We start from the raw sequence: 12,229 nt of genomic DNA on the forward strand, positions 1-12,229 counted from the left end.
GAAATTTATGACCATTTATCCTTCAATAAATTTTTTTCCACTGGGTTTTCTCTCCTTTCTGGGACTCCAATTACACATCAGACAGCTCAGTGTTGTCCTACAGTCTGCTTTTCAGACAGAATGGTTTCTCTGATTGGTCTTGGATTTCAAGGACCCTTTCTTCTACAGCACCCAGAGTGCTGCTAACAAGCTCATCGGTGAACTGTCTACTCCAGACCTCCTCCAATCACTTGTCCTGCAGGCTCCAGCTGCTTCTGTAAAGCCCTGAACACTGACCTCTTGCCTCTTCAGTGGTGCTTTGCTTGGGCGCTGGCTCCTGTCACGAGGCTGGGAAATCGTCCCCTGGCCGAGAACTGGGCAGAACTCACCCACCCATCCTAACGGAGAGGATTAATAACAGTTATCTATAGATAGTCAGAGAAAAACTAAAGGTTTCCAGATCTCAAAAACCACCAAAAGCAAAGGACTAAATACCAGCTTGAAAAAATATTCACAGCAAATGTAAATAACTATATACAAAAAAGTTCACTTTGGAGAAGCAAATTAAAATAGTAAAAAACAAATAAATAATCATTTTTGCATATCAAATTGCTAATTTTTTTTAACTGTAATGATCGGCACTTGTAAGAGTACAGGGAAATGAGTGCTCAGACACTCCCAGATGCAATTCAGAGAGAGGGATCAAAAGCCTTAGAAATGATTATATATTTTGATCTAGCAATTCCACACACACACCCAGAAATCTGTCTTAAAGAAATCAAACGTGCAAAGATTTAGCTATGATATGAAATGTCTGTTGAAGCATTGTGTACAGTAAAAACTGAAAATAACATAAATATTAAACAATCAGCAAATCTAAAAAAATGATACAAATTATATCATGAAATACAACACAGCCACTTGAAATAATGTTATAGAATATTTAATGACATAGAAAAAAGAGTGAGAAGTTAATCTGATGGGAAAAAGAAGTTGATAAATTAGTACGAACAGAACGATCATTTTTTTGTTGGAAAAAATGTGTATTAATTTGAAGGGCTGTAGAATTTAGCATTTTTATTATGATTGCGTGTGTGTCTATATGACATAAGACTTGCCCTTTTAACCACTTTAGAGTGATTTCAGTGGCAACATGAATTGCTTTCACAGAGCTGTACCATCACCACACTCTATTCTCAAAGCCTGTCCATCAGCCCAGGCAGAAGCTCGGTCACCACTCAGCAACAGTATCCCCGCCCTCACCTCGGGTAACCTCCAATCTACTTTCAGTCTCTAAATCTGCCTGTCCCAGGTTCCGCACATAAGTGGAATCATATAATATCCGTCCTTCTGTGTCTGGCTTCTTTCACTCAGCATAACGTTCTCAAGTTCACCCGTTTTGCAGCCTTTGGCAGAATTTCCTTCCTTTTTGAAGTAAGGCTGAATAACACTCCATCGTATGGATGGACCACATCTGGCTTATCCATCGCCCGTCAATGGACACTGGGTTGCTTCCACCTTTTAGTTACTGTGAACAATGCTGTGAACAAGGTGTGTACATACCTGTCCGTGTTGTTACTTCCTGTTTCTTTGGGTACATACCCTGGATTGGAATTGCTGGATCATATAGTAATTCTATGTTTAACTGTTTGAGGAGCCACCAAACTGCTTTCCACAGTTAACTGCATCATGTTACGTTTCCACCAGCAATATATGAGAATTCCAATTTCTCCACATCCTTGCTAGCACTTATTTTCTGATTTTTAAATAATAGTTGTCCTAAGGGTCTCACCATGGTTTTGATTGCATTTCCCTAATGACTAATGATGTTGAACATCTTTTCACATGCTAACCGGCCATTCAAATATCTTCTCTGGAGAAATGTCTGCTCACACTCTGCCCAGTTTTGAGCTGGGATGGAGTTTGTTATTGAGTGGTAGGACTTGTCAATATATTCTGGATAGTAAAGCCCTGTCAGATACAGAATTTATGAATATCTTCCCCTTCTGTGGGTTGCCTCTTCACTCTCTTGAGTAGTGTCCTTTGATGGACAGAAGTTTATTAATTTTGATGAAGTTTAAGTTACCTAGCTTTTCCTTTTATTGTCTGTGCTTTTGGTGTCATACCCAAGAAATCAATGCCAAATCCAATGTCATACAGATTTTCCTGTTTTCTTCCAAGAGTTTTACGATTTTAGCTCTTAAGTTTAGGTCTTTGATCCCCTTTGAGCTAATTTCTGAATACACTGTAACCTCATCCTTCTGCATGTGAAAGTCCAGTTTTCCCAGCACTTGTGAAAAGACGCCCTCTCCTGCCATTGGATGCTCTGGGCCCCCTTAACAATAATCACTTGATCACATCTGCAAGGGTTTATTTCTGGGCACTCTATTCACTGTTCTATACGTCTGTCTCTAGGCCGGTACCACATGGTTTTGATTACTGTAGCTCTGTCATAAATTTTGAAGTCAGGAAGTGTGAGGCCTCCAGCTTTGTTCTTTTGCAAGATTGTTTTGGTTGTTCAGGGTCCCTTAAGGTTCCCTATGAATTTTAGGATGGGTTTTTCTATAAGCTGTAAAAAAAGGCATTGGGATTCTGACAGGGATTGCACTGAATCTGCAGATTGTTCTCGGTAGCAATGACATTTTAACAATACACTCAGCACTCAGTATCCATGCACGGATGCAGAACCCACGGATGTGGAGGGCTGACTGAACTATTAAGGGACTCGGGCATCGGCGGGTTGTTATCTACAGGGGTCCTGGAATCAATCCCCCGCAGATACTGAGGAATGAATGTACGGTCTTCTTCCAATCCATGAACGCCAGGTAATTTCCACTTATCTGTGTCTTCTTTAATTTCTTTCAGCATTTTTTAGTGTACAAATCTTTTGCTTCCTTGGTTAAGTTTACTCCTAAGTATTTTACTCTTCTCAGTGCTACTGTAAATGGAATTGTTTTCTTAATTTCCTTTTCGGATAGTTCATCACAAGTGTATAGAAATACAACTGATATTTCTGTACCGATTTGGTATCTTACAACTTTCCTGAAAGTATTTATTAGTACTAACAATTTTTTGTGTGGATTCTTTATGATTTTTTACATATAAGACCATGTCATCTGTGAACAGAGATCATTTTTCTTCCCCCTTTCCAATATGGATGCCTCTTATTTCTCTTTCTTGCCTAACTGCGCCAAATAGACAGAAGAGAGAAGGTGTGCCTATCCAAAGAAGGAAGCTGAACACCTCTGCACACAAACTCCTTATCAGATGCTTGACTACCGTCAGGCATAGTAGATCCAGTGCTCACTAGTATTTTCCACAAATAAACCGGTAACAAAGTTAAGGTGAACTACCTACTTCCAGACAACCTGGTGGATGCCTGGTGGCTACCAATTTCTGAAGACGTTCCAGCCAAGGAACCGGCCCTGTTCCTCCTTATGAGGAGCTCCTACACGAAACAGGGTAGTGCTTCTGAGCAGTGAGTACCTTCGGATCCACAAGGGCCCCGGCCTTGATGAGGTACTTCACCGCGTCTAAGTGGTTGTTTTCTGCCGCCTCCATCAGCGGGGTCCTCTGGTCCTCTGAGCAGGTGTCGATGTTGGCGCCCGCCTGGTGAAAAGAGGGACAGCTCAGGTGTGAAAGCTGCCACCGCAGCCACACCCAGTGAGGAAACGTTTCCCAGGCTCAGCACTTGGAAACGGAGGGGTCTCAGGGGCTACATTAAGTCTTTCTATCGACTAAGCCTGAATCTTCCAAAGCAGAATTCAGAGACATGATTATTCTATAACTATCAAACCTTTAGTTCAAAAAGAGCATTTAATTTCTAAGCTAATTGGGTAAAAATGCTTACAGTAACGTTCGTGACAGCACCTTTAGAAATAAGACAGAAGGTGAGACCCCAGAACAGGCAAAGAAGGGGTGCTGAGGGGGACTCAGCAAGGCAGGGCCAGGAGGCAGGCGGTGGCCCAGCCTGCAGTGACCGTGGGGCCCTAGCTCAGGGGCCTCAGAGACCTCTGTCTCCAGCTGTTCTAAACACTTGCCAAAATAAACCGAACAAAAACTCATTTCCAGGATGTATTTTCCAATGGAGTATGTACTTGAAAACCAATGAGCCAGGAGATATACTTGGGTAAATAGTCTGTTTGAAACTGAAAATGCCCAACCTTAAAGTGGGTTTTCCACTAACAGCAAAGCAAGTGTTTGGCAGTTGAACATTTTAAAAGACCTAATACTTATAAGGCTGAAAATAGTATTGTTCTTACTACTAGCAATTAAAAAACAAAAGTAACAAGTATAGTAAGAAATTTAAAAATAGACCTAGAATGGTACACATGGAAAGCCAGGGGAACTGAGGTGGTCAGGGATGGTGAAGGAGACTCAGCTGTTCCCACGGAGCAGAACTAACGTCAGAGAGCAGGGGCGTCCAGGTAGGAGACGAGTGGGGGACACAGGTCAGATGGCCCAACCTGAGGGCGAGGTAGAGCTGGGATTCCACAGCAGCTAACTTTAACAACAAAACTTGGAAAACCACACGAGATAAAGGTGCGGGGTGGGGGTCTGCAGAGCGCTAACGAGGCCAACGTGGGGTCGGCCACGCTCTGCCAGGCTGCACACGCCAGGATGTACCCTCTGCCGTGAAAGGCCAGGCACCGCCTGGAACTGGGTGCACACACTTGGCAAGACCCCCCCCACCCCCAAACCACCCTGAACACCCAGGGGTGCGAGAGCCCAGGCCGCAAGCCTGCCCAGGGGAAGGCCCGGAAAGGAGGGGCCCACAGGCCGGGCAGCCCCCGACAGGGCCCACGTCTGAGAGGCCCGGACGGGCAGATGACCAAGAGCAGAGCCATGGGCTGCACGGTGCAGAGCATCGGGGTCAGAGGGCCAGGCCCCCCCACCCAACACCCAGGTAGAGTGTGAGGACGGCTGCTCGGTGTGCTTGTCTGAAACCTGCGCCGGCCAGTGACGGCCCCACCCGCCAGCACGGAGGCCCCGCACAGGGACACGTGGGCAACCCAGGGCCATACCAGGGAAGTCAGCCCAAAGGCTAGTGATCATCACCAGGAAGAGGCAGGGGTGGCGAGGAGACGACGCAGAGAGATTTGAGACATGGAAGGAGGCGGGAGGAGGGCCTCCACCGAGAGGGAACAGAGGGCCCGGGAGATGCGGGGCGAGCACAGCCCACGGCACGTCCTGGGCTCCCAGGGGGCAGGGCAGCGGTCGTCGCTCTGTCCCTCCCCTCTGGGCCCATGACTGCTAGAAAATGCACCTTTTCCTATTAGAAGATGCCTCCTGGGCTCCCGGCCTGCAGAGCAGGTAAAAGCAAAGCAGGCGAGATGGACCCCAGATGCAAGCCAACACTGACACGGAGGGACAGGACAGTGACAGAGCTGGGGAGCGGATGGAGGCCCAGGTAGAAGTCAAAGCAGTGATCACAAGCGAGGACACACCCAGGCCTGGGCCCCGGGGAGCCGCGCGGCAGGTCACTCTGACCACGGGCGTGCCCGGTGCCGGCCACAGGTTGGGGCTGGCCCGGGGTACCGGAGGGTGCCAGGGGCAGCGAGCAGCACAGCTGCCCCTGACCTCGTGCCCCTGCACACCGGACGTGCACTCGAGCGCCCCAGAATGCATCCTGCTGGGGTTTCGTTTAGTGTTGTTATTTAGATTAAGTGTCCACCTGTGGCAGGGCCGCTATGCTGCAGTTGCCTGGATGGAGCTGTTCCCAGCGAGACCTCGGCAGGGAAACTAAATGGGCCAGGAAACACCCAAACCGCTCCTCACAGGTGCCCCTCCACTGGCCCCAAGCGTGAGAGAGGGCGCCTGCTGCCTGGGGCCGGTGCCAGAGCCCAGCCAGAGGAGGGCACGTGAGGTGGGCACCCAACAAAGCTGCGCCTCCGAGAAACAATACCCTTGGATTCAGGGCAAAGTAGAGGAAATCCGTCCCACATTGGATGGCTTCTAGGGGAAGGACACAAGAGCACAGCCCCCAAATCGGGGAGTCTGCAGCCTGGGTCACCAAACGAACCACCAGGCTGACAATCTAATCTGAAGTGGTGTCAGACAGTCACGCCTCCAGGCTCCGGGCAGACAGTACAGAGTCATAAAGATCGCTGATGTATAAAGCATTGGTTTTTTTCCTATAACGTTCTATTCTGCAATAGTTTACAACTCACAAGTAGCTGCAAAACAGAACACAGAGCTCCTGCGTTCTTTGCCCCGGACAGTCTTCCACTGTCACTATCACGGCCAGTAGGGAGAAGCAGGAAATGGGGCAGCGGATCAGTGAATGACTCCTAGGCTTTTGCTCTCTGAATGACAGAGGCAGACAAAGAATTCACACTGTGTGAGGTTGAGCAGCGGACAGAGCTGAGCCACGGGGCTGAGGATCTCCGTGGGGCTGTGAGCGCACAGACACACAGACACACCCGATCGTCACAACACAGGCCAGGAGAGCTGCCCCAGCGGAGGGACACATGGTGCTTCTGGGGGGCAAGGAGATCAGGCCGGGTCCCTTTAGAACCATTCATTAACCAAGACGTTTATGTTTCAATGATTTTTCTGTATGTATCTCACACACTTTTTTATGTTTAAAAAAAAAGTTGGGGGGTGGAGGGAATAGAGTCTTTCAAAGGAGTGTGAAACTACCTTTTCCAAAGGAAGAATAAAGTCAGAAGACCGTCAATTGTTTCCCCCTCCTCCTCTTCTTCCTCCCCCTCCTCCTCCTCCTCCCTCTGTCTCAAGACTGAGCAAGTAACAGCCACTTGTTAGAATCACAGAGTGACCTCTGGAGGCAAGAAAGCAAAGACTATAACTTCCAAGCAAATAAAGAGAAAGGAAATGAGACAAAACAAAAGTCAACCCAAAAGAAGGCAGCAAAGGAGAGGAAAAAAAAAAGAAATATTTGTTTTAAGAGGCTGAGAATCAAAACTACAATATAAGAAATTAGAAATAAATTTTAAATGTCAGAAGTTACAGTAAGCCTAAGTAGATTGAAGATTCCTATTAAAATACCAAGGCTGTCAGACAGAGCTTTCTAGAAGCTGGCTACATGCTACTTAAAGAGATCTGTCCAAACGGAGCCTCTGGCATGAGCCAAAGTTGTGAGGGGTCTGACAAATGGGTCTCGGATGTTAGAAATCTAAACCAACAGGTAACCCCACTGTACAACACCAGTGCAAAAGCAGGCTCCACACTTCATACAATTACATCTTAGTCTGTGCACACAGCACAGGTGAGAAGAGGATGAAGCAGACACTCCAGGCCGACGGTGACACAGAGCAGCTGTGACTAGACAAGAGACCTAGGGGAGGGGGGTGTCGCCCAGGGCTCCAAAAGAGATGCCCAGAGGACGGTCCTCTCTCCAGACACAGAGCCATCCTGAAGCCCACCCGACACGAAAACCTCCAGCTGACGGCCCCAGCCAAGAGCCCACCACTGGCATTTCAGTCCCTTCCTTTACAAACAAACAGGATCCATCAGGCATTTGAGGGAAACCTGAAATAAGAAAGGCCAGAATGAACAGACCAGTATAAAGCTTCCAAACACCGTGGGAAGACACAGAGGCTACAGAAAAACGTGGCAGCCCAGGTGAGACCCTGAGAGGAGCCAAGGGTCACGCAGAGCGTGAGTCCAGAAGCTGCAGCAGGTAAACACAGGCACTTGAGGAGGGACCTGGAGCCCAGGCGGAAAATCTCCCAGACCTGAACCTGGGCTGTGGGGAAACTCCAGACCTGCGGGTGAAAGGAAATTTCCTGAAGGGTCCAGAGATGAACACCTGGCTTAAAGGTGGCCTCCAGGAAACGGGCCCCAACACGGGCCAGGGGAGGGATGTCCCAGAGCAGCGGCACCGAGAGTGGGCGATGTGCTTCCCAGATGACACAGGGCCAGTCTGTCTGCTTGGAGTGGAGTGGGGGTGGGGGTCGGGGGTCCAGGACACGTTTACACAACCACAGAATGCAAGCTCTCAGTGCAGGGCAGGGGGTAGGAGGAGGCATGTGCGCACGCCTGGGCTAAACCCTCACACGCCAGGAAGTCGGTGACACTAGTAACCCAAACGAACTAAAACAACAAGTCAAACACCGAATGGCAGTGCGTCATCTCCAGAGGCCGCGTAACTGGTAGGAGAAGCAGCGGAGGGGCTGAGGGCACTGGGAGAGCCAGGGCAGTGGGCCTGGGAGCCTCTGGCACTACTGGGCTGCCTGGCTCTCAAGACCCAGGCCAGGCTGCCTTGCTTTGGTGGCCCCAAGAAGACCACATCTGACCTGAACCAGCATGTGACAGACGTCCACGTGGCCGGCCTCCGCCGCAGCATGCAGGGGGGAACGCTTGCTCTGGTGCTCCATCTTGAAGTTGGGGTCGATCCCGTCAACTGCAAACAAACAGGAGGTGCCAGTTACCGCAAGTGCAGCCCCCAGAGCCCGGGGTGGCGCAAGGGCTGGCAAGGCTCCAGGCGGAACCGACAGGCAGGCCTGTGGTCCAGGACCCCCAGCACCTGCACTCCTCCTAGACACCCTCATCTAACTCTGGGCTCCCCCATCTTTCCCGTCCCCAGGCCCGGGCCTGAGCGTGAGGGTGGAGGGGCCTCAGGATGGATGCTCCACAAGGAGCAGGACCCCCCAGGCCAGGCCCAAAGGGAAGGCGGTTGCTGAGCACAGCTGCCAGCCTGGAATGGAGACGGGCTACAAGGCCAACCACAGAGCGGCGAGGCGAACTCAGCATCGCACAAGGTTCACGAGGAAAATGATTAAAATCACCATTTCAGTCAACATAAAATAAAACCATTTTTTTTTCAGAGCAAACCATTAAGCTTCTTTCTTGACTTACTATAAAGAAAAAGGATTCTTAATCAGCCTTATCAAGCCTATGCTGTGAGCTCAGAAAGTGCTGTCCCTTGCTCAGCAGGAGACGGAGCTGGGAAGGACCCGACCAGTACATTTTCAGGTGTTAAAAACCCACAAAGGCAGGTACACACTGAAAACACAAGTGCCAGGTAGGCTGCACCCTGCACACGAGGGCGCGAACTCCACCCACACGGCACAGCAGCCCAACTGGCTAACTCTGCTTTCATGGAGTTGACATCTCTTCTTAGTCTAATAATCACATACTTAATTCCTGTTTAAAAACGGGGAATTCCTGGGACTTCCCTGGTGGTCCAGTGGTTAAGACTCTGCACTCCCAGTGCAGGGGGCCCAGGTTCAATGCCTGGTCAGGGAACTAAATCCCGCATGCCGCAACTAAGAGCCCACATGCAACAAAGATGCCATGTGCCGCAAGTAAGACCCGTACAAAAAAAAAAAAACAAACCGAGGAATTGCTAGAGAATACTTCCACTGCCGTGACTGAGCACACGAACACAGTGAATGGGCTGAAGAGCAGGGGGCCTGTGTGCACCAACCAGAGAAACCAGACAGAGCGGGACACGGCGGACAGTCACCGAGAGGCGCTGACAGACGCGGCCACCTACCCAGCATGAGCAGCACCTTCTGCAGCTCCCCTTGTCGGGCCGAGAAGTACAACTGCTTCGGGTGGAAGCGGAGCTTCTTGGGTCTGCGGAGAGAGCACAAGACAGCAGTGAGCACAGGCTGCACGCACGCACACACGCACGCACGGCACCTGCAGGCTGGGAAGGCCTGGGTTGGGCCCACCTGGCCAGCCTCAAGGTCAAGGACGCCACACCCACCAGGCATCTCACAGTAAAAACAACCAAAATTAGTGAGCATCTCCTTCACCCACAGCACGAGAACGGTTCCTGAGGTTCTGCATTCTGTGCAGGGCACAGAGCGAGCTGCTTCTCTATAGCATGAAGTCAAGGGACCCCCGAGGTGGTAGGGGCAGTGTGTCACAGCCAGCTATACCCACCCTCTTCACAGTACAGAGTGTGGACCCGGTGAGTAGGGCAGGGAACCAGACAGTCACCATAAGACCAGGGCCAGAGACCAGGCTGGAGGCGGACAGAGAAAAAGCCGTGGGGACTCAGGAACATGTCCCAACACTACAACTTCCCAAGAAGCAAGACAGGAAGGTGAAGCTCTGAGGGAGGGAGCCCTGACCATGGAACCCCATGACCAGTGGACACCTGTGAGGTCACGGGTCGGGGCACCGGGCCCTCCTGCAGAGCCACAGGTGGGCTGCAGTAATGGGAGCCGCAAGGACAACCGAGGGGTCACCTGCTCCAAACTCTCCTTTCACAGATGAGGAGCCACAGAGTGGCACTGGCTCTAACGTCCTGAGGTCAGAGCCATGGTCAACGTGTCCAGGGAAACGTGTGCCAGAGCCTCCCAGGACTGTCCTCGCTACGCCTCCAGAGGATCACTTTGCTCTTAGTGTAACGGACAATAAGCTGCGATCGTTTCCCGAAATAACGGAAAGGAAGGTGCACGGTCCTGATGTCCACTGCTAACAGGAGACCTAAGGAAGGCCTCAGCAACCGCCTGGGAATGCCACGGCCCTGGGGGCGCAGAGAGCTGGGACATGTGGCCGTGGCCAGCACCGGACGCCGCAGGGGGACAAGGACGCGCGCGGAAGTGCTGGCGGCTGACACATGCGGGAGGACACGGAGGGGAGGAGTCTGCAGGAAGGGAGCGCCAAGCCAGGGCACGGCTGGGCCAGGCCTTACTTCTCCGAGTCCAGGGCGATGAGCGCGCTCTCCAGGGTTTCCTTCCCGGGTCCCTGGGAGAGGCCGGGTGCTGGCTTCCCCAGCCCGGCCGGCCCCATGGGGTCGAAGGCCTCAGGCACCTGGGGGGCTGTGCTCTGCGGCTTGTCATCCTCTGAGAGCGGGAGTCCAGCAGTGCTTCGGAGAGGAAGAAATAAGTGGAATTCTGAGTTTTAGAAACATGGAACTCTCCCTTCTTGTGGAAACCAATGAAAACACAAAACACGATTCACTCGGACCCTCCAACTGCGCTGCTCTTCTGAGTGAAAATGGCCTCAGGCTCACTGACCATCTGTCCGCTCAGCCCCTGGAGGGAACAGCCCAGACTCAGAATCAAATCCCAGAGAAAAAGGGCATTCAGAAGGGCATTCCCAGGACTTTTGGCCAAATGTTCAAATATGCTTTAGCGAATGAACTTCAGGTTGAATCTAAAGTCCACTGCCCTCCCAACGCAAGGAACACCTTGGAATTTTGACTCAAAAATCATTAAATTTATAGATTAATACGATTAATACAGAATAATACGAAGGAGTCGACACCATTCCAATATTCAGTTTTGAATGTCTACGATTCGAGTCTCTTAAATGACCTTCAGTGAAGTTTTATAGTTTCCTTTTTTATCAGTGTGGTATCGCTTGCTTTTTCCTAGGTAGGTTACAGGTTTTGTTGCTGTTTTGAAAGGCTCTCTCTCCATCACCCTGGCTTCTAGGTGGACACACTGGTGGGGACAAGGCTTCTGACACCTTTTCTTACCTGATCCTCTGGCTGACTGACTCCATTTAGCTTTATGAGTTCTTTAGCAATTTCTACTGAATACCTTTGAGAAGAAAATTATATGTTTCCAATATCAATCCTTCTCTTTTAAAGACTGTTTCTTCTGTGTTCAGCTAGGGCCTCCAAAACGACGCAGTAAGGATGCAGTAAGAGCAGACTACAGCAGCTGAAACTAATGTTTCCTATCATACACTACACACAGGTGCAGATGTTTAGGGACAGGCACGCACAGGTACAGATGTGTAGGGACAGGCACGCACAGGTACACGTGGGTAGGGACAGGTATGCACAGGGACCGATGTTTCAGGTGTACACTGACAGCTACCTATGGGAGTACTGTGCTTCAACCGAAAATACTGTGAGATACCACATCAATTAGCACGGTGTGATACTGGTTCAAAAACAGGCAAAGAGGGCTTTCCTGGTGGCGCAGCGGTGAAGAATCCACCTGCCAATGCAGGGGACACGGGTTCAAGCCCCGGTCCAGGAAGATCCCACATGTCACGGAGCAACTAAGCCTGTGCGCCACAACTACTGAGCCTGTGCTCTAGAGCCCGTGTGCCACAGCTACTGAAGCCCGCGTTCCTAGAGCCCGTGCTCCACAACAAGAGAAGCCACCGCAATGAGAAGCCCACGCACCGTAACGAAGAGTAGCCCCCGCTCACCACAACTAGAGAAAGACCGCGTGCAGCAACGAAGACCCAATGCAGCCAAAAATAAAAAAATGAATTCATAAAAAAAAAAAAAAAAAAAAAAACAGGCAAAGAAATGTACAAAACTACACTGAGTGCACAATGGCAGTGAGCAAACGGACGTCAGCAGGCCTCA

The 12,229-nt window shown here is 50.3% G+C and overlaps 1 protein-coding gene across 7 annotated transcripts in view; it reads right to left on the reverse strand.

Annotated features, from left to right (window-relative positions):
- Nucleotides 1–12,229, reverse strand: part of EHMT1 (euchromatic histone lysine methyltransferase 1) — a 146,794-nt gene that overhangs the window by 25,585 nt on the left and 108,980 nt on the right. For 6 of the 7 annotated variants that reach the window (XM_067040201.1, XM_067040200.1, XM_067040199.1 and 3 more), the window contains exons 13-16: nt 10,592–10,765; nt 9,440–9,522; nt 8,238–8,344; nt 3,466–3,588 (exon numbers count right to left, since the gene is read on the reverse strand). In XM_067040201.1, the coding sequence (XP_066896302.1) occupies nt 3,466–3,588; nt 8,238–8,344; nt 9,440–9,522; nt 10,592–10,765 (487 nt within the window). Of the gene's footprint in view, nt 1–232; nt 378–3,465; nt 3,589–8,237; nt 8,345–9,439; nt 9,523–10,591; nt 10,766–12,229 lie in introns of those variants that run through there. The other variant, XM_067040205.1, reaches the window with a different exon arrangement.

The sequence above is a fragment of the Kogia breviceps genome, chromosome 8, assembly GCF_026419965.1.
Source record: "Kogia breviceps isolate mKogBre1 chromosome 8, mKogBre1 haplotype 1, whole genome shotgun sequence".
Taxonomy (NCBI): Eukaryota; Metazoa; Chordata; class Mammalia; order Artiodactyla; family Physeteridae; genus Kogia; species Kogia breviceps.